Here is a 22,893-nt window from a genome sequence, read left to right as displayed (position 1 = left end):
CAATTTGATAACCTTTAAAGTAAATGTGTTTTCTGGAGACAGGGTTTGTTTTGGAGTCATCGCTGATGAAGGCTTAAACTTTATAGGGTTAATTCCAGCTATCAGTGGTACTTTGGGAAGAAGCTGTTTTTTATTGGCTTAGGTGGACATATTTTTGGCTTCAGAAAACACTCCTGGCACTCAAAAATCATGTACCTCTGTGTAGGTCCTGGCAAACATGCAGAACAACACTAAATTGGTCCTAGGACTACTCTCTACCTGTCACTGCTCCTCTCTGACTCTCCTTAGCCTGAGCTTTCTGCTTCTCCTCCTCCAGCTGCTTCTCCAGGGTTTCCATGGTCACTTTACACTGATCTAGGCGAGCCTATAGTTAAAGAAGTAACGAGGTAAGTAACAGGACTTGTAAACTGAGTAACAAGTAACAGGATTTTTTTGTCTCACCTGCAGGTCTTTGTTCTCCCTGCTGAGTCGAAGTCTCTCTGCCCTCTCCACATCCAGAGCCTGGCCCACGGCATCACCGCGGAAACGCTCATCACTCAGTTCAGATGTCACAGCTGTAACCTGCACATAGATCACAACATGAGTTTGTTTGTGTGCATGTGTGTGTGTGTAGGTGTGTCTGTGTGAGAATACAAACCTTGGTTTCCAGGCTGTCTGCAGTCTGCCTCAGCTCATTTCTCTCCTTCTCTGATTTTTCTAGGCGTCGTCTCAGAACTGATATTTCATCCTGACAAAAATGGCAAAATAGAAGACTCACTGTGACTGAAACATCATTAGGGCCCGAGCACTAAAAGTGCGAAGGCCCTATTGTATCTGCTCGGTTCACCATGAAAAATGAAGTGGCTTTTGAGGGGTTTGGAAAGTTTAAAAAGTCTTGAAATTTGGCGCACACCTCCAATGTGATGAGGGCTTTCTTGTTATGTGATCATTTTCATTGAATAGCGCAAAATGGCTCCACAGCGCCCCCTACAAAATTTCAACTCATCAGCCCTTGCTCTGTGTTTTATCTATGAGTCTGACACCTGGTAAGCTTATAGAAGATATCAAGATGTACAATATAGTCTCTTGGAGCAATATCCCAAATCCAACAGGAAGTCAGCCATTTTGAAATTAATTTTGGTGACAATTTCCCTTCTTTTCAGGCACCGTTCTTTGATGAACTCCTCCAAGGATTTTCATCAGATTGACACAATCTCCAGTGTGTGGAATCTAAAGACATTTGTGATGTTAAATTACGAAGCTTTTTACGTTCCGGGAAACGGGGTGGTCATGGCGGCATGTGATTTCAATCACTCGCCAAAAAGCAGTAATCTGCTGTCATTCAAAAACACCATGTCCAATCTCTCCCAAAGGTCGCAGGGATGATGAGACTCAAGCTCGGAAATGTTAGTTATGCCATTTGTCAGTAATGGTTACAGCGCCACCTAGTGGGAGGACTATAATCATGATTGAATGAGATGAAATGTTAGCTGGTGGTTAAATGCATGAATTCCATCAATGTGACATCAGATCGGACGTGCTGGTTTTAGGTGTTGGGCGTGGCTCGACGCGATGGGGTGCGAGGGCCCTCATAACGCTGCTTGCAGCTTTAATTGTGATTATTATCACTCGTTCACTGAAACCAAAATCCACCTATTAGATGCTGGCACTGCTACAGCTCACTGAACTTCCATTATGAACACTACACAGCCTTATAATTGTTCTTCTTGTCTCGAGTGCACAAAAATATAGCTTCAAAAACAATTCAGACAGCGTTGGTACTTTGTCATTTAAGATGGACTGCTTAATTACTTTGCATGAAATTAAAACCACAGGTATGTAAGTTTAAATCAGCGATTATAGCAATAGAAGCTCGAGTTATAAATTGTTGTGTCTATTCTAACTAAGAGAGAACCCACAGCAACTTTTGCTCTCAACAAAAAGATGTAATTATGTTTACTGAGCCTTGAGGCATGGCTAGGCAGTTTTCATATGTAAAATTACTAAATGTTCACATTTATAAGACTGGAATAATCAACCAGCCTATGAGTGTTGCAGTTTCTCAATCATAACCACCACTCACTTGAGGCTTCATAAAAGGACTTCACTAACCAGTGACTCCAAAGTGGCAATGTTCATCATTACATACAGTCTGTACAGACCCTGGATATTTCATTTTACTCTCACAGTGGTGTGTACCTTTTACTAGGCCAAATGGTCAATGGCACTTTATGCTGAAAATATAATCTGCTCCTGAGCAGTGACGATGAAGACAAAAGTCCGACATGGCAAAAAGCACCACCTACTGATCAGTCCTGGAAATTGCTGGGAAAAGTCGATTCACCCACACAGAGCAGGACATGACTTTACCTTGTGTAATCTTCTCTTAATGTTCTCAAAAACATTGTTTTGGTCTCATATACTATATTTCAATGTATGTTTGCTCATGTTTCAATACATTGGTGCACTCCTTCCCCTTTTTTTCCTATCAAAATATAAAATAATTAATAGTGAGGCAATATTTTTGCACAGTACTTTCTGCTCACTTGCCATTTCATTGCATTACAGTTAAATAAGACTAACATATAAGAAAAAATACAATAACACATTAACACAGCTCTGAGCACATCCACAGTGGTGTTAAGGACATTGCCTTGTAAGAGTCCCACCTTGTGGTATTCTGCGAACATTTAGTGAAGCACCGATACAGTGTATAGGATATTCCATCCAGGACTCTACAATACATGAAGACATTTGTCACTTTGTGCATTACAGTGTCATCTGAATGTTGCCAAAAAATGCTTTGCTACCTTCCAACAAACGCATTATCTAACCCTCTGTCTTTCCCTGATAAGCATGGGCTAGAGAGTTTACAGCGGAAACTATTGTACTTTGCAATGTTAATAAGTTGATATTCTAAGATGTGTAAGCTATTTACCAGATTAAGATGCTTTTACATTTGTCCATTTAACTCCTAAAGCTAAAAGATTAATGCTAATACATATATATACATTTAAGAAACATATTACTAAAATACACATGTATACGTTTGCCTTCATTTGGAGACATTGAGCAAGAAAATCAATCACTCAGTCTTCATTCGTTTCATCTAAATCACTGCAAAAAAGCAAATACATTTTTTCACAAAGTGTTTGAACACCTTCTGATAATTGTTATCATGTACCTCTTTGGCCCTGAGTCTCTCATTATCCATGTTGACATCAAGGAGAGGACGCACTCTGCAGAAAAGTTTCCACCAACTCCACTTGGACATGACCCTGAGAGCCCGCAGGTTCCTCTGCAGACAACTCACTGCCATCTGCTGCACCTGGAGACAGACGGGCACGCACACACACACACACACACACACAATGTGTGAGTTTAACCTGCAGCTGAGCTCAGTCTCCTTTTAAAGCGACAGATAAAACCATTAAATGCCATCGCAACAAAATGTAAAAAATTAAAAATAAAAAAGTTTCATTGAGACCTGAACCAACAATTATAGAATGAAAAAGTAATGACACATTCACTTTAAAGTGATATTACCTTAAACTGAAATACTATTATACTAGTACAATAATTTATGCAATAACTAGTGTAAATGTATGCACTTTGAATGATTACTTGCTAAGGTCAAAGGTCAAGGAGTGCAAACATCCATAAAAAAAGAAACACATAAAAACTGTAAAAGATAAAGCAGACACAAAGAGACTAAAAGTGATGACAAGGAGATGCAAAACAACCACACAAATCATAAAACACTTCCAGTAATGCAAAATGACCGACAAGACACACAAACACCTACCAAAAGGAAAAAACACCAAGAGAGATTAAAAAAAAAATTAAAACACACGAAGAGCAAAGAAAACAAATAAACAACTCCCATCTAAAACCACCATGCAAAGCATAACACCGCTACATAGATGCAAAACGACCACAAAGAAGTACAACCTACAAAAAGAAAAAACACAAAAAAAAGTGCAAAAAAAGGCACCACAAAAAGTTTGAAAACAACAACTCTCAAAAAGAAACACAAAAGTTGTAAAGTTAAAGGAAATGCTAACAGCTGCATTTAAAATACATACAGGTCAAAGCTCCTGTTTGTGATCATGTATATATTAAAAATATCTCACGGGGCACTTATGGCTACCAATTGGAAATTTGGCGGTTCAATTAGTCAGTAGTAGCAATCGAGAACCTGTTCTTATAGAGAACAGTAGCCCAGTTCTTCGGAATTGTTAGTCAGCTTACTTATTGATGCCACTTATTGGTTCTTGCGCTCGCACTACAATCAGTTGATTTAAGTTCATGAGTCGGAGGAAGAAAGTAGTGCCGCAGTCTACACCATGGATAAGGACATTACTTTTATTTATATTGCACAACAGGACAAGAGTGCAATGTTCAAACTGCATCCAGAACAGAAACAGACACATTATGCTGCTAAGTGTTAACGTCTGCGCAGACAGCATACTAACACTAAGCTAGCCAAGAGCCCAGAATGATGTTAAAGCTGAGTGTTCTACTCAGAGAGGTTTTGTGTAATTTCTTTGATATGCTCTTTAGCGATAGTGGTGACACTCAAAGGGGAGCCAATGAGAAATTTGTATCAATTCCATCAATTCCAGTCAGCAGTGCAGAAGGCAAGCTCACAGAGACATAAGTACCTTGAGTTTGCGATATTTCTGACGGGCAAGATGTCCCAAACAGGCAGCCTGTAGGTGGACCAGCCAACCAGTGACCTGTTTCTCCCTCTGCTGCTCCAGATAGCACAACACACCTCGCTTCATAAACACCTAACGCACAACGGGGGAAAAATGTATGAGCCATATCAGCGCGAAATAAATTCAGCTGCTCGAGTACAAACATGTTCTTACCCGGCTGGCACCCACGAGGATGCTCTTTTTATCCACATCCAATTCAACCAGCAGCTCTTCCACTGCCTGACACATAAGCAAACACAAAAAAGATGTTTACTCACAGACATGATGCTGAACAAGAAAGGGAGCTGCTGCCATGTGCCATCTGACCTTTCTCTCATCGTGGCTGACAAACACTGAAGCGTAACGTTTCATGACTGAAGGAGCGAGAGCCTGGAAATGACACCTGAAATCCCCCAGAGTCATGTGCTCTGAATAACCTGCAGACAAACATGGCCACAGATTGATTTTTTAATTTGCATCAGGAATATTTGGAAAAAGGGTGAGAACATATATATATATATATATATATATATACAGATATGTGTGTGTGTGTGTGTCTCCCTGTGTGAAAAAAAAAAAAACACTCGGGGGTCTTGATCCTTCACGTTTTACTCTCTCTCTTAGCTATGATCCTATCTTTCAGGTCAGTCACTCTCGCACTCAACACCTTCAACACAACTGTTGTTCTTGGGTACCAAGAACAACAGTTGACGTGATGTCAGGTTTTGTGTTCACCTTGTCAGTCTCTAGTTGTGATAGGAGTTGCTTCTTCCAGATATCGGGATACCAAGCTGCTAGTTGTTTTGCCATTAATGTATATGTTGGGTGTCATAGATTCCAAATAATAGATGTGACTTACTCTGAAAGATAACATATTTAACTTGCAGAATATTTGCCTTTTAAACATGTACAACAAAACAATAACCCTAACCCTAGAATGGTCACTAATAGCTTTGTACTTAGTTTACACACAGTGTTACAGCTTGAAATATTAATGCATGAGCATGCATACCTATGCGGTATAGCTGCAGAGCTGACAGGATCTGTGTGGAGTGCAGTTGCACCCTGAGGGCTGGGATGTCAAAACTTCCATTGTCAGACTTTGCACTGACACACTGCAGAAACACTGGCCTGGCTCGACGGATCAGATTGATAAGAGCATCCTGCATGGTGGGAAAAGCAGCAAAGAGGGAAGGAATCCAGTTACACTACAGAAATAGATGAGGATTTGATAGTGAATGCTCTGGAAACTTACTGCCTGGAGTTTTACTGCAATACACTGGGAGTGTCTGCGTATCGCTGCCATTCCCCCACTGAATGTCTTCCTGATGGTGCCATTCCTCTGCAAAGAGCGCTGGCTGCCACCCTCTAGTCCCCCCAGAGCCCGACACAGGGGGGGCAGAGAAATTCTTGGGGTGAACATGGCTTTCACAACCCCTCTGGGGAGGGCAGAGAGAGAACCTAGCTATCACAGGATGTCAAAAACATGTTTTTGACATTTTACTTGACATCACTACAAGTGTGTAGCTTGTATGTGCTGTGAGTAAATGAATCGTGTATGGATGAACCACACTTGTTCATACCTGCTAATTCACAGTTGTTAGTTACTTCATCAACAGTATATGGGCAGTCTGTTCCATGAAGTCATATAAAAACTTTCTGGACAAGGAATTCCGAAAGTCCTGGAGCAGTGGTTCATGCTTCCTGAGATGAATATCTGTGCTTACTGCTAGTTTTTAAAATGCTTTCTTAGCAAGAAAGTGTCCAGATGGAGAAGTTATTAAAAACATTCCCCTTCTCTACATTTTCTTTCTTCTGTGCTGCCAAAACACCTGAATTTGTTTCCCTAAGGTTAATAAAAACTTTTCTTATCTCAGTTTAATCTAATTTAAACACAGTACAACTATGTGCATATGTTCAGTTTAAACACCAAGATTAAAAGGAGACAGTAGCTTCTGAAAGAGGAAAGGAAACTGTCCTATTTTATTAGCACTGTTTCTATCATTAAAACCTGTTCCTTTTGCAGGGTCATAATAATTAGTTTTACTTGGATATACAGACTTCTGACCATTTAATGACATCTAACAACCCTTTAATTGTTTGAAAGGCTTTCACCACTCTTTTAGTAAAATATTTTCCCTGGGCCATTTGCCAACTGGAGCCTACTAGAAGATATTCATTTAGACGTGGCATCCTTGTGGGGCAGCCCCAGGCTTCTGACTTACACAGTGGAGTTTTGGAGCAGACAGATGGTGTTCAGAGCAGATGGGTTGTTCTGGATGAGGCTGAACCATCCAGCCAGATCGTATCGGACAGGATCAGACCCCATCAGGTGCTTCACCTCACACTGCAGCAGCTGCTCACACTGTCGCACTGCAAGGACAAACAAACACAATTAATTCATACTCTTTAAGTTATATGGCGCTCAAGTTTTCACTAGCAGTGTATTTTTTACCCATGTTGCTGTAATACTGGCACACTCTTTCCACGGCCCTGTTTTCACAAGAGGCTGGCGTCACCATCTCCTCATCCAGAACCCATAAAAGACCTCTGGGGTCTTCATCTGCTGCGCGGACCTGAAACAAACACACACACGTGCTTTTCAAGCATACATTGGGTTAAAGCATGATGATTTTCTATTGGTCAGATGGAGGATACAATGAAAAGTGAAGTAGAAAAACATTTTTATGCTAAAAGTCACAGTACATGTAATTTCTTGAACAAGATAAATGCTGGCAAACGAGCACTGTTCTTCTGGCTTCTTTTAAGGGGAGTAGTAAGGACAGACTGTAATAATAATGACAAGGAGGAAAAGTATTGGTGCGCCTCTCAGGCTACATAACCTCCAGTTGTAGATGCTGCTGGTGAAACTATTCCCTCCCTTAATAATCAAACCCAACTCAGACAAGTTTGTCAACTTTTGATAAACTGTTATTTGGGTTGTTGCATCAGGGCAGGGGATGATTTTAGGTAAAACAAGAAGTCTCAACAAGCCTCGTAGTCTCATGCGTTCAAGACAGAAGTTATTTCTGGAGTCTCTAGAACTATTATCATATAACATTATACGACAGAAATTTAAATGAGACAACTTTAAGATTCCTGCGTAAAGTTGAAAACATCAGACTCCTGGTAAGATGTCATGGCTGTTATCCTCATGCTCACATTTACGTCTTTTTTACGTCACATTGCTGCGTACCTGTGGAGGTGGCTGGTCAATGGCAGAGACCACCTCGGCCGGGCTGGTCTCTGGACATTCAAACTCCACGTGGATCTTCTCCTGCAGCAGACAAAACATAAAATCGTTCCGGCAAATGTATTTTTCTCACCTATGCACTTTTCTCACTCAGTAATAATCGGTTTAACTCATTTTTGTGTGTCATTTTCATCAAATTGGAACATATTTGTTGTAGATCTAACAATTTTATTGTTAGATCTTTCGTTAATCTTTCATCTTTCATGCTATCACGATTGTGAAGATCTCCCAAAGATGTTAGCATACTTAGTGAAAACCAGTTAGGGCTTAAATTCAGGGGATAAAACTGGTACTCTTTTGTTAAAGCTGGTGTTAGTAAAGGCTGAGCAGAAAGGATCCTGGACACATTCCAGTGTGGCTGACATTTTAAAATTTCTGTGTGTGAATCCCATTCTGGCCACTTGCACATGTGAGAAACAGATCTCTTCTGGTCTGCAATTCTGTTTTTTAATGTGTGTAATTGTTATTTTATTGATTTTCTTGTGTTTTAAAGCTCCAAAGAGGGATTGGCTATAAAAACTCTCACTCGGACCTGTATTTACAGTATTTTATTTGAATATTTTTTTCTTTTTTGTGAATTTTTCAAAGGAAATGCCCATGTGATTTCTGTCATCATTTACTGTATTTTCCTTTATTGTTGTAGATGAGTTTTAGATGAGTTATTGATTAAACTGAATCTCTTTAAGGTTTTGTCAATAGAATGTTTCATTGAAAAACTTGAAACTTGAAAAACAGTGCATGTGATTCAATGTTCTGATCGGTGTCTCAATGTTAGAGTCAAAACTGTTATCAAAACCAGCAATTTTAACCTCATGACCTCAATAAAGAAGTCAGAGGGATATTATAAGCAATTAGGATCTTCCTGTGATCATGAATGTCTACATAAAACTTTATTTATCCTGTATGTACTCATTATTTTTACAGCATCGATGAGACTGAGGTGTATATTCTTTCAAGTCCTTCCTTTTGGGAAGCACCTTCAGCAGATCATCTGCCTCCATCTTACCCTGTCCCATATCACACCAAACCTCTGTATGTCCTCTTTCACTACATCCATGGATCTTCTCTGTGATCTTCCTCTTTTGCTCCTGCCTGGCAGCTCCATCTTCATCATCCTTTGTCTGATATATCCACTACCACTCATCAGCATATGCTCCATTCATCTCAGCCTCACCTCTCTGAATCTGAACTCCTGATTTTTAATCCTGTCCATCTCACTCCCTTCCAATGAACTGAACATCTTCAGCTCTGCCACCTCATTTGCAAACCATACATCACAGCAGGTCTCACTACCATCTACCATCTCGCTACTACAAACTTTCCTTTTAGCTCTTGCTGCTATCCTTCTGTCACAAAGCATTCCTGACACTTGCCTTCACCCATTCCACCCTGCTTGGACTCTTCACCTTTCTTGTGCACTGTTTGTTGCTTTGGATGGTTGATCTCATATATTTAAACTCATCTGCCTTCAGTATCTCTGCTTGTTGCATTTTCACCTGTCCGTCTGTCTCCCTCTCATTCACACACACATATTCTGTCTTTCTTTAACTGACTTTCATTACTCTTCTCTCCAGAGCATACCTCCACCTCTTCAGGCTCTCTTCCACCTGCTCCTTACTCTTGCTGGAAATGTTAATGTCATCTGCAGATATTATAGGTCACAGATACCTATCCCCACCTTGAACCCATCTGTCACTTGTACCAGGCACCTCGCCACTGCCTCTCCGTCCCCATACATGTCCTGGACCACCCTCACATACTTGTCTGTACCTCCTGACTTCCTCACATTGTCACAGTTCCTCTCTTGGTACTCTATCATGTCTGATATCCTCTGTACTTCATCAATGCTCTCAAAGCAAACATCACATCTGTAGTGTTTTTTCTCAGCATGAGGTCATACTGCTGCTCACTGACCATCGCCTCTCTTGTTAACCTAGCTTCAACAAGTCTTTACTACATCTTCATGGTATGGCTCATCAGCTTTATCACTCTGCAGTTACTACAACTCTGCACACTAGTCTTGTTCTTGACAATCTGTACTAGCACACTTCTTCTCCACTCCCCAGGCATCCCCTCACTCTTCACGATTTTGTTAAACAGACTAGTCAAAAAGTCCACTGCCCTCTCTCCCAGACATCCCTATACCTGCACAGGTATGTCATTTGGACCAACCTATTCTGTTCACATTTCTGAATTTCTGTGTAACTGTACACCGAGTTACCTGAGCATATCTCTCGAGTGTATGTGTGAACGTATGTGAGTGGTAATGCTCCAGCAGCCTCTCTTGTAGGTAATTGTGGCAGAACTCGGACCAGCTGGCTCCTCTCTCCTCTGCTGAGTGTCGTGGGTTCCTCAGGCCTGGCGTGTCCACCACCATCACAGAGGCTAGCATCAGCTGCTGACTGCTCAGCGCCCTGCCCACAAAACACAGCTTGATTGAGTTTTACAGTTCGTTATATGTTTGTTATTCATTCATATATCTGATGCATGAATGTACAGTAGAGGGAAGGATGACCATGTGATAAGGCCCCCCTCAGTAGCGTGGTAATTACACAAAACAACAGGCAGCTGCTATAAGCACATGAAGCTAGAAACAGAAGTACAGATCAATGCATCAGACTGTCTGCAAACTTTGTAAATGGTACCCACAGATGTAGCTCGAGAAAAAGAAAGCAACATTAGCTCCTCTTATTTATTTCCCCTCATTTTCAACTCCAGGAGTACAAACATTTGGACTATTGTGTTTGAAGCCTTCCTTATAATCTCATATCGAGCCATTAGGCAACCCCTCAATGAAACGAGCAGTCTGTTTTAATGTTCTTTAAAAGCCAGCTGCCCTCTTACTGGCTGCTTTCAAAAATAGAAGGTTTTGAACAGTGGGCATTAGTGGTCCTGACCCTGAAGTCATCATATTAGGGATATCCCTTCTTTGTGACATCATACAGAGCCAAGAGTATAAAAGTGATCAGAAATTGAGTTTTAAGACTTAGATTGATTGCAGGGATAATTTAGGCCATGTTTAATATAGTCTTCAATCACTGTAGCAGAAAATATATTAAAGATAATAAGAAAAAGCACAGTAAGCCATTGTAAAACAAAGTCTAAAGTCATGAAGCCTTGTTAGGCAGCAGTTATGAAGGCAGACTGAGAGCTTGTGATAAGGCTGTGGATCGTGTATTTAATGAGATGCATGCAGACCTGTTGATGAGTGACACGATGGCAGTGAAGAGCTCTTCATAAAGTCCAGCAGCCATTCCATTGAGGCACTGAGCAGCTGTTAGCCTCGGACCTGCGCACAACAAAGTGAATAAGGACACACTTTTCTACTCGCGTTGTTTAATGTTCTCCTTTATCCTTAAAGGCTTTATCAGGATAAATCCACTCCTACAGCACGTTGTCCTTTCTCTAAAAATGCAACTCAAAGAAAATCTGGAACCTCTAAGAGGTTAAAGCAGGTATCTTTATCCCTGCTTTTTGGGGCCTCTGATCTTTTTTTTAGAAGTTAAGCAGGGCTATGATAGCACTTTGGCTAAGTCTTGTGAGGCTTCGTGTCAGCTCTCACACTAGAAAGTCAACAAATGCTACAAGTAAAATATATGTAGGCACCCATTCAAAATTCAGAGCAACTGAATGTGTCTCCAATATCACACATCAGGTCACCACTTCATTTAATTTTATTTGTCACTGATGACCTTTTGGTGATATTTGTCACATTCTGAGCAGCAAACTGCTCCTGTGTTGTTGGGTAAATTATTCACGGACTAATCAGCTCTGCTGATCATATCTTTTGGCTGAAGGAAAGATTTTTGGGTGGTGGAAAGGCAATGAGGCTTACATGAGTAGCTTTAATTCTGTAAATTCTTTGCAGTGCTGATGTGTTATATTGTACTGACCACCAAAGATCCCGTTCTATAAACACCAGTTCATATACCAGATGGTGCCACACATTAGCCCTTGTAACAAGATGCTTGAAGTTGTCACTGGATCAGAAAATGGTAAAGTTCCCTCTAAACAATCAAAACTGTTGGAGAATAGTGAGCTGTGTTTAGTTGGAGTCCGCACTGATGGCCTTTATTGTTCAACATAGCAGTAAGCTGAATAATGAAATATCAAACAAATTATGAATGAAAAATTGTAACCACTAAAATATATTAATGAAGCAATCTCTCTATTCACTTCCATAAGCTTTGTTTTTTTTTTTTTTTGTAATGATCAGCTGAGATTGAAAGCACTGATAGTGTGCAACAGGATCCTCAAACACTCTCTAAACTTTCCGCTGCTGTTTTTCACATGCTGGCTTTAGTGTGTGCGCGTCTCACCTTCCTCCGTTTCTGCGGCACCGCTCCTCTCTCTGCTGCCCCCGGTGGCCCTCTGCAGAAGCTGTTGAAGGTGATGCTTGAATACTGCTGTGTGCAGATCATCACCTTCACATCCAAGCACACTGCTTGCCATCTGAGCACTGTCAAAGTTCATAAACTGCCTCCTGCCCACTGCACAACCAAAGGGAAACTCAAAGAGGATGTGATTATGACAGCATGCACTGAACATTAGTGATGGTCGGCTCAGCAATGAGTGAGAAATTTAAAGTAACTGGTTAGCTCGACACTATCAAGCTTTCCTAAAGAGAATCACTCTGTGTCTTGGGGTCAGTGTCTTGTCCAAGCCAGGGATCGAACGAGCAACCTTCCCATGGTTCTACCTCCTGAGCTACAGACAGGAGGTGTGTGTGTATGAGAGTGTGTGTGTGTGTGTGTGTGTGTGTGTGTGTGTGTAGTAACACTGTGTGACTCACAGTGAATCACTATGTTACCTTTACAGGCCCCAGCAGCTCCCAGATGGTAAATACCAGCCAGAACATGCCATATCGCCTTCTGCTCGCCGGGTGAGAAGCCCAGTGTTTCCATGGCACTCAGCAGCTTTGTGAAAGCAATGGATGCACGCTGTTTCTCCTCCACCTAAGAACAGTAAGAAAGGGAGAGGGGACAGTCTGTCTTTTCTGTTTTTGACAGCCAGACAATTAAATGAGGTGAGGGAACAGCTGAGTCACATCTTTCCATCTTATCTCCAATCACAGTCTAACTCTTTTCCCATGTGGTTTGACCACTTCACTTTCTATGTTTTGGCTCATTTTTCCATTTATATTACCTCAGATCCTCATACTCACACAAGCATGCTGGGCAAAGGGACACTCAGAAATTTGAACTGAAGCAGAAGTGTTGGTCAATCTTCTAAATTAAAATTGTTCATTAACTGACTTCTGTCATTGTGCCAAATGCAGCGACCCCATCCAAATACATTTAGTGAACGCTTGTGTCCCTATTTAGTTTTTCTCAGCTACCACACAAAGTACAGATTTATGATCTACAGAGATACAAAAGGGTTAGTTTTGTTGACTACCTTTGTGTTCCTCAGCAGCATTATCTTATAGTACGAGTAGATATGAGCAGCCACATTGTGAGTGGGTGAAACCCCCGGCTGGGGCTATTCGCCAGCACTCATTTCAACTAGAAGGATTATTAATAGAACCACGGTTCTCTCAGGAGAGCCATTTCTCACTCTGTGCAGTCTACGCAAGCACAAGGCCACCCAGAGCCGGTGAGTTCCAAGCTGCAAGCTCAGCCTCAGGATATTTGGGGAGAAATAAAATTAATATTATTTATTATAATTAGTGGTTTGATTTACTTTACTTGTTTTCCCATCTAGACAGTGCTGCACTTTATTTATTTGTTTTCTGTAGGAGGGGAAGGAATATTTATGATTTCTTATTTCATGTTGAAGAACTTTGTTTCAGAAATTTAAACCTTTTTGAGGAAAATGCTGCATCTGCATCTCTTTGCCTTCTATTAACATTTCCTGTAGGTTTAAATATCTTGGGTAAATTCAGTACTTTCTCTTTCCTTTAATATCCACAGAGCAGTTCTTTACAGTTTATTAAACAGGGACTGGACCAGCACACTAATGGTTCCCAATGCAAAGCAACACAAAGTAGTTCCATACATCAGAACACTTTCTGAACAGTAGCTGTCTCTGAGGCTGTGACCACAGCTGCAGCTGTGCTGTGACTATTCTGGCTCTGGCTGTTACACAGTGTACAGAACAGGTGACAGAAAAGCCCCCAAAAGTGCAAAATATACAACGTTTAAATTAGTTACTCGCTCTGCTGTAAAGACTTGATGGCATTAATGAAAAACACATGTTTAAAGCAGCATTCACGCAGCAGTGCCATCAGTTGTCATATATTACAGCAGTTCCAGAAATATTTGGTCTAAAGTCTGAAAGTGATTTCCATTTTAGAGGAAAAGGGAAAAACACAACTTTCTCCTGACTTCCTTTGTTTCTTCTTCTGATAATCAGCAAATACGCAAGGTCACTGTGAACGCTCGTCTTCCACAGAACATCGTAAAATGTGAAGGCCAGATATTACAAATGAATATTTCCCAGTTGCCACTGAATATAGCATTACACCTGTGTTTATGCAAAACAGAACTGCCCTGTGCTGTACTTCTCCACTTACGGTTATGTTGCCTGTTATACCATGACGTGTGATATAGTGGTAAAAAAAAAAAAAAGAGACCCTTCTGATGCACTTACTGTACCTTGGCGGGATGAACAATACCAAAGGAGTTGAATTCAGAGAGCTGGTGTAGCTGCAGTTCGATCCTAATATAGAATCAGAAATGGGAAAATAGGTTGTTATGTGGCAAACATACACCTTCAGCTGCTGCTGCTTCAGCAGGACCACAACTAGAACATAAGAAGTTATGAGGGCTTAAAGATTTGGGGAAAATGTGGACAAATTAAAAAAGTGACAGATTTGAGTCCAACCCTACAATATATACTTTGAGGGCCAGTAACGTTCCATAATGTGAAGGTAAATTTCCGGTTGCGTCATTAAATATGTTGAATATATAGTGCAGTTCTTAAACAAATCTGCCTATTAACTTTTACTGGAGATTACCTCATCTCTGTGCTGAGTCCTGCCAGCATCTGAGAGAAGACCAGGAAGTTACTTTCTCCCTGAATTTTCTGGCACACTTTCCATTTGTCCAACATCAAGGTCTGAATGATGGAGAAGCAGGACACAGAGGAGGGAAAGGAACAGAAGTCAAGAATCCCAATTTACACAGCCATGTTTGACTAACTTACATGGGTTCGTGTCTGGGCTACATGCCTGTAGGTGTCCAGCAGCGGCTTGTCCAGCATGGTTAAAATCCAATGAGAAAACCATAGCAAATCGAGACGACGCATCACTGTGCTTAGAGCTCACACAGCCAAAAGACCTCAGGATAGTGAACATAGCCTGAACACGCTCCACTAGTGAAAGAAATAGCAATAATCACAGTAGGGAAGTGTGGAAAGCTGAGGAAAACAAGCTGAAGCAAACATTTCAGCAAAATGAACCTACAGGCTCGCTAAAAACAGGACACCCTCTATTACATCGACGGTTTTACCTCTCAGGACAGACTAAAAATAATCCTTCCTCAGCAGATTTTAAAATTACTTGAATGAATGTAACACATGACATATCACACATAGTTATACTCATAGTTTATTTAACAAAACACTACTTGCACCTCACAATTTAATAGCTTACATTAGCTGTATTAACTTGAAGTAATCTTTATTGTGTGATACTGTCAGTCTCTCACATTGTTACAGAGAAATTTTGATCCACAAACTCCCTGAAAGGTTATTTTTCATCATTTTTCTTACATGTTGATGTGTAAAAGCTAACGCTGTATATAACGTTTGTTGAATATAGTTTTGGGATTCATTTAAGATTCATAGTTGTAGCGACTCACTCACAGTCACTGAAATGACAGACTAGTACCAGTTTCAAGTTTTAGTGCTGATCATTAACACTATAAAAACCTAAACAGTTTTTATTTTTACAACGCTCACCACTCATGTTCTTTCCTGCTGTGCCAGCTTGTTTGATAAGAGCATGTGTGAAGGTCTGACATGCCGTGGTCTTGCCCGTCCCGCTGCGTCCCAATGCACACACACTGTGATCCCTTCTGGTGCCAACCATAGACATGTAGACCCGTTTGACCAGGGCAGCCAGGGCAGGAGGAGCATCCCACACAGACTCCCCTCGCCGTGACTTTGGGGTCTAATAGAGAAAAAAAGAAGATAAACATAAAAATGTTGCACATACTTAATAAGCTTTGTAGTTTCATAGGGTTACTGATCTGTAAATGTGTGTAAATTTTACCTTGCTGTGGGTCTGTAACGGGGGCCAGAAGTTGACCAGGTTTGGTCCTGCATGTGTCAGTGGAAGATTTGCTTTAGCTCGACTGGTCAGTGTGTGCAGAGCTCCACATTCATTCACACTCTGCAGGTCACTCAGATCCTCACACAGGTCGAGCTCTGGTGGATTACACTGTGGAGGAACAGCATCTCCATTAATTGGTTCAAATGTGAAAGAGTTAGTCTCAGATTTCACACAGATTACACCCTGTGAAAACTGTTTTCTTCTGTCTTAGTGGAGATGCTTTATAGAGTTATTAAAAAATGCTGCCTTTTTGCTGTTATTGTTCTGGATTAAGATAAGATGACAAACCAAAATATGTTTATGTCTATACAAATTTTCAAACTATTTCAATTCAGCATCCTGAATGAAACAAAATGCTAATTAACCAAAAACTAAGATCATTTCAGTTTTTCAGTTTTGTTTATATAAATGAAATTATTATTTGAAATTATTCTTTCTTTCTCAGGATGTACCAAACTGTAGATTTTGCCACTCCTAACAATTTAGCAATTTCTTGGATGGGTTTATTTTGTTTTTCGTGTTTCACCTGCATGGAGAGCTCCTTTTGTGTTGGTCCTGAGTCCTGTGACTCAGTGGTTTTGGTTTTGTTTATTAATATTCTTTGATTCAGTTAGTGTCTGGTTGTATTTTAGTGATTTTTAGATCTTGGATTTTGTTTCTTTGCCTCCCCTGTGTTACATGTTTTCTTGTCTAGTCTCCCGGTCTGTATGTCGTGCATCTCCTGTGTCTTCTCCTGGTCAAGTCTACATCTCCATGTCTGTCTTGTGTCTCATGTCCTGTGTTCAGTGTTTTAAGTTTTGCTTCCCCTTATGGATTATTTCCCAGCAACTAAAGCTGCCACTTTAAGTATAAAGTGTCACACAGCCACACATGACAACTTTGGACACATGTTGTCTGTTTCACAGCAAAATCTTCCAAATGCAAGCACCACACTTCAAATCAACCCCAGCACTATTATCTGTTTAATTGAAAATGACATAACAAAGGAATTGCCCACACCTGCCCATGAAATAGGCTTTGACTCAATTGTCCAAATATTTTTGGTCCTTTTCAAAAGTGGCATATGTTAAGGAGCTGAAACTCCAAAACTCTTCATCCAATTTGAATAAATTGTGATCTTATGTCCCTTGAGACCTCCAGTAATTCTCCAGAACCACAAACTTCACGTGGTTCTTTTCAGGAACACCGTCTGAACCTCACCATGCTGAACGTATTCTACTTCTCATTGGATTTGTGTTTTGGCTGGGGAAATTGTTTCTTTACTGATCTTTTCCTGCCTTATGTCACTAGACTTGATATGACTGCGCTATGCTGTTGCTGCTGACTCCAGTAAATTCCACAAGACATGCTGTGTAAGTAAACACAAACAACAACAGTTTAGATGCACCTCTGCAAAGCACAGATGTGTTCTCTTATGTATTTAGGGAGAAGAGGTTTTTTTTAACCTCTTACCTTAACATTCAAGACTGGTGAATGTCGTGAATGTTTTCCACTAGTTTTCCATTTGTGAGTAACATAAAATTATTTTTCTCAATGTAGAATAATGGACACCAGACTGTTTGGATATGGCTTTATAACCCTTCCAAGAAGCCTTTTCTGTCTTACCGCAAATGTGAGTAGCAAACTGTTAAATGAATGATGACAAGGTCCTGTCATATGTCCTATGTCCTGTGTTTTAGTTCATCTGAGGTTGCATGTACCCCAATTTAAAACCTACTGAGGACCAGATGATTTTGTATTCTTCCTGATATAATAATAATGGATTGCATTTATGTAGCACTTTTCTAGACACTCAAAGCACATTATAAGCCACAGCCACAGCTGCCATATCGCCCCATCGGCCCCTCTGGCCAACACCAGTAGGCGGTAGGGTGAAGTGTTTTGCCCAAGGACACAACGACCAGGACAGACAAAGCTGGGGATCGAACCGGCAACCTTCCAGTTACAAGATTAGCTTCCCAAACCAAAAAAAAGGGCACAATGAAAAATGCTTCATATAATGTTTGCAGGGTTTTTTTAATCATATCCTTAAAAGACCATCCCCTTAAATTTCACATCACTGTAACATCACTGTAACAGGACTGGTATAAAAAACTTTAACTTTAAGCAAATGTGTGCTAAATCTCCAAATTTTAATGGAGATTTATGCATTACTCTCTGCTGATACATTTAAATGTTGACCTTTTTGTCATATGAAATTCTCATCTGGTTTGTTTCTTAAAGAAAGGGTTGTTGAAAGTTTTGCATTAGAAACAAGGGACAAGTTGATGTGCAAACTCTTACATGACTTGGACAATAATAGAACCATGGATGGATGGACACTTCTAGTCTGATCTACCTTCTCAACTTCATACTCGGAGACATCATGCACTGAGCCGTCCGTCTCAAGCCGGACCCTCACCCGGCCCTCGGACAGCTCTGGTGTGCCTTCGTCTGGCTTCAGCTGAGTAGCTGAAAAGAGGAGAAATGAAGTTATGTCTTTGAAAGCACACATACAGACACACTGTGAACTGAGGTGTGGAAATATCAAGGATCTTCAAGGCTACAATCAAGACTTGTTTTTTGTGTGAATGAGTCAGCAGTTATAGATCCATCCATGTGTAACTGTGGTTTCTGTTAGAGGTTAAATGTTCTTCAAAATGTACTTATAGCTAGCATGCATACTGTAGTGTGTGTTGTTTTCAATGCATACCACGGATGAAATCATCCTTGTCGACGTACCACACAGTTCCAGCTTCATACCACACATCCCTAACCTGAGAGAAAGCAGCATGAGAGGAACAAAGAGAAGAACAGTGACTCTTAAAGACTTTTTGGCTGCACAGTTTCTATAATGCATGATCATTTAAGCCATTTGCAGTGTGCCACAGCATTAAATACCATTGTTTTCAGAGTTTACTTCTAGTGAAGTCACATTTAAAGTGTTGTGTTTTTCTTTATTTTCTGCTACATTTTCAAATAATGAGGTCAATAATCCCTGTGAGCTCAAAGCTCAGCTTTCAGACATAGAAACAGAAGACTATAGAATAAATGAGGACAACAATAAAACATATACGTGTAAATAAGGAAAATTATCCATCCATCTTCTTCCACTTATCTGGGGCCAGGTCCCAGGGGCAGCAGACTAAGCAGAGAAACCCAGATCTCCCTCTCCCTGGCCACCTCATCCAGCATGTCCAGGGGAACACCAAGGGGTTCCCAGGCCAGCCAAGAGATATAATCTCTCCAGCGTGTCCTGAGTCTGCCCCGGGGCCTCACACAGGAGGTGCCCAGGAGGCATCCCTGTCAGATGCCCGAACCACCTCAACCTGCTCCTTTCAATGTGGAGGAGCAGCGGCTCTACTCTGAGCCCCTCTCAGATGGCCAAATTCCTCACCATATCTCTTGGGAGAAGCCAGCAACCTTTCTGAGGAAGTTTATTTCATCCATTTGTATCTCGTTCTTTCGGTCACTACCATAGTTTGTAACCATAGTTAAAGGTAGGTACGTAGATCAACTGGTAAATTGAGAGCTTTGCTTTTCCACTCAGCTCTCTCTTCACCACGACAGATCAACCATATGTACATTTTTTATAATTACTTATATAACTGTCACACTAGTTTCTTTCCTTTTGTTTAGGCTTTTCATCATATGTTGGACAGAACGACAGTGGATTAGGTAGTGAATTATATTGTCTGAGATTTAAAGATCTTAAAATGACTTAAATGTAACTTTTGTCTGTCTCTGTAAACATTTTGATTCCCACTATGCACATAGGTCAAACTACTGAAGTATGCAAATACAAAAAAACCCTAAAAGAACCTTTAGTTTTGGATTACTTTGTTGTTTCTCTATTGAATGGAATGGTAATATTTAATATCTACATAAATGGGCACTGTCACACCAGACAGTATGAAAGGTGGACGTAGCCACCATGATGTCACCTGTTGGTTTCAAATACTGTTCTGAAGATTTAAGATGAATGTTTATGCTGTTGCCATCATGGTTGCAAGAATCCAATGGTGAGCTCCAATAATCCATTTTGCTTTTAAAGGTTCTTAGCTGAGAGACGTGACCCAGAAATATCCATGTGGCAGCCATTAGAAGATCTAATCAAATTCTCTGAATACTAAGGAAAGGAGCATCAATGCTTCCTTTATTGCTTCCTTTAGCTTAGGAGGACCATCCGTTATGAAAGGAGATGAGAAATCACCGTCTCATAATTCATTGTGATGGATCATCCCACAATTCACAAAAACCATCGACATAATGACCAAAGTCCCCAGATCATCCAAATGTTAATTGTAACTGCATTTTCCATTTTATGCCATAACTGATGTAGTTTGAGTTTTTAACAACAGTTTGTTACACTCACATCTGAAATCTGACCATCACACTGGTGGAATAAAAACTACTTCTTGTTGAGTCTTTGCTTTGCATGAACAAAATATTATATAATTATTATTATTATGGAGGGCATATTATTTTGTTCATAGAAATAAACAGTTTGAAGGAAAGTAGCTGCACTGGATCACAGCAGGTAAATATAAGAAAATCTGATCTTTTAATTTCATATGCTACTAGACTTTACTAAGATGGGCAAATTATTGTGATATTGCGATAGCAGGGTGATCTGCAAACAATGTGCTGTATGTCAATAGGGGAGCACTGCAGGATTACTAAGGAAAAATAATGCAGCATTAACTCAGGTTTCTCTTTAAAAACACCACAACAATTCAGATAAATTTGAGGAGACTAACGCTAACAAAGAAAAGTCACTCGCTGTGTGCACACTGCTGAGAAAAAGATGCTCATTTCATGACTTGCAACTGACAAGTCATTAGCTATTGAGCAAACTGAAAACATCACAGCTAATCCTCCTGTGTCAAATACAGTATCATCAAAAACATATAAACTAAAACCCTACAAATTAGGTTTATTTTTATTCAGTATGATCCACAACGAGTAGAACAATGAACTAATCGCCACAGGTGTCGCCATCTAATGGCCTCCAGACAGAATGCAAGTTTAAGGCACTTCCCCACTGGCTTTACTTTTCCAACCACAAAGCTACATCCACTTTTTTTACTGTCTATGTCTCGTGAATGTCTCAACTAAGGCAGATGAGGGATCTGAATGCAGGGCATGAAGTAGATACATTTTTATTGGAATTTAGAAGTTAGTTTTAAAAGGAAACGGTGTCACGAAAAGGGGGAAAAATCCATTAAAAATATTATTTTAATGTAGAAGAGTTTCCAAGTATTCTGCAGGCCTCAGACTATCGGTAAGACCGGATGACAAAAGCATACATACCTCCTTCCTGGCATTCTCTGTCACAGTTGTCTCTGTTTGCATTCCCTCTGGCTCCTGCCTCTCCTCCATCCCCTTCTCTTTCTCCTTCCCTTGCCCAAATTCCTCTATCCTCTCCTTCTTTGTATGCTCCTCCATATTTTTGCTCTTCTTTTCAGTCCTTCTGTCCCACTGTTGCAGTTTCTGCTTTGGGGGCTCTGGTGTTACCTCTGGTCTGGTTTCAGGTTTACCCCCGGAGTCAGGAGTCACTATGTGGCACTGAGATGAGGACCTGCCATCTGGCTGTGCTGAGTTGCGTCCTTGAGGTTTGCTGTTGTCGCTGTTGTTGCTGAATTGCTCTGTCCGCAGGGACATTTCTGCCTCAAGGATTGGAGGAGTCTGATCTGGGAGGAGAAACTGTTGCACCAGGTTGTCACTCAGTTTGTTTGGCTGTAGTGGGAAGAAAAAAGTAACAGGCCTCCTTTGACTGTTAACTGAAGGTTATGCATGCGTTGTACTTGTGTGTAGTAGTACTACTGGAAATAGTGGGTGATGTGTCACAGTCTGCTGGTGCTTTTGTTGTGTCTTCAGTGTGAATTCTATAGCTTTGATATTAAATGCTTCCAAGTGTTCCAATGATTAGCATTAGTAACAACATTATTAAGCAAGTATTATTAGCTTAGCCAGCTAGCCACTATTTTAGGTGAAAAGCAGTTTATCTGCCTTAACAGGTAAGTTCAGTTCAGTTCATGTTTATTTCAAACATGTACATTCACAATCATTACAAAATATAATTCCATTCTTTTGTTTGAAAAGAGGTAGGCAGAAGTATATACTTATATGTCCCTACCCCCTCAAGTTTTACCTCTCATTCATTTAATTCTTCTTTTTCTTTTAGTCTTAAATTAAACAAACAACATATGAAGCAAAAGTAAAGCAAAACAAAACAAACAAAAAACAAAACAAAAGATAAACAAGCCCCACCACAGTATAGTTACTTTCATATAAAAATAAATACATGGTTACATTTGCACATTCACAAATTATGAAACAAACTAAACTAAAATACTATTACCAACAACATTACCATCCTGGGTTAACCCTGTTTTCATCATTCTTTTTTCTTTTTTTTTAATTTGTTTTTTATATTTTATTTTAAACTGGTTTATGTTGTTACTTTCTTTTATTTCTTCTGTTAGACTGTTCCATAATTTCACTCCCGCTATTGAGATAGACATACTTTTTAAAGTTGTTCTAGCACATCTGCAAAATTCTGCAAATGTCATTTATGTACATAATAAACATTTTTGGACCCAATACTGAACCTTGAGGTACTCCACAAGCAATATCCATCAAATTAGATTTATATTCATTTATTTGTACATATTGTTGCCTATTCCCTACATAGCCTTTTAACC

General features: G+C 40.2%; 1 protein-coding gene across 5 annotated transcripts in view; it reads right to left on the bottom strand.

Moving 5' to 3' along the window:
- The window catches only part of myo18b (myosin XVIIIB), a 60,593-nt gene that overhangs the window by 30,824 nt on the left and 6,876 nt on the right, over positions 1-22,893 (bottom strand). For 4 of the 5 annotated variants that reach the window (XM_085168115.1, XM_085168117.1, XM_085168119.1 and 1 more), the window contains 24 exons: positions 21,500-21,925; positions 18,900-18,963; positions 18,546-18,658; positions 16,148-16,315; positions 15,835-16,045; positions 15,104-15,246; positions 14,891-14,991; positions 14,529-14,592; positions 12,743-12,887; positions 12,252-12,422; positions 11,131-11,221; positions 10,154-10,346; positions 7,876-7,956; positions 7,135-7,255; positions 6,905-7,052; positions 5,935-6,118; positions 5,692-5,842; positions 5,007-5,116; positions 4,854-4,919; positions 4,644-4,772; positions 3,164-3,307; positions 638-727; positions 442-561; positions 259-364 (listed from right to left, as the gene is read on the bottom strand). In XM_085168115.1, the coding sequence (XP_085024241.1) occupies positions 259-364; positions 442-561; positions 638-727; positions 3,164-3,307; positions 4,644-4,772; positions 4,854-4,919; positions 5,007-5,116; positions 5,692-5,842; positions 5,935-6,118; positions 6,905-7,052; positions 7,135-7,255; positions 7,876-7,956; positions 10,154-10,346; positions 11,131-11,221; positions 12,252-12,422; positions 12,743-12,887; positions 14,529-14,592; positions 14,891-14,991; positions 15,104-15,246; positions 15,835-16,045; positions 16,148-16,315; positions 18,546-18,658; positions 18,900-18,963; positions 21,500-21,850 (3,265 nt within the window). In that variant the 5' untranslated portion in view covers positions 21,851-21,925. The remainder of the gene's footprint in view (positions 1-258; positions 365-441; positions 562-637; positions 728-3,163; positions 3,308-4,643; positions 4,773-4,853; positions 4,920-5,006; positions 5,117-5,691; positions 5,843-5,934; positions 6,119-6,904; positions 7,053-7,134; positions 7,256-7,875; positions 7,957-10,153; positions 10,347-11,130; positions 11,222-12,251; positions 12,423-12,742; positions 12,888-14,528; positions 14,593-14,890; positions 14,992-15,103; positions 15,247-15,834; positions 16,046-16,147; positions 16,316-18,545; positions 18,659-18,899; positions 18,964-21,499; positions 21,926-22,893) is intronic. The other variant, XM_085168118.1, reaches the window with a different exon arrangement.

This window comes from Neolamprologus multifasciatus, chromosome 7 (genome assembly GCF_963576455.1).
Source record: "Neolamprologus multifasciatus chromosome 7, fNeoMul1.2, whole genome shotgun sequence".
NCBI lineage: Eukaryota > Metazoa > Chordata > Actinopteri > Cichliformes > Cichlidae > Neolamprologus > Neolamprologus multifasciatus.
The sequence above is the reverse complement of the archived record's forward strand: the minus strand, read 5'-3'. Positions and strand labels throughout refer to the sequence as shown.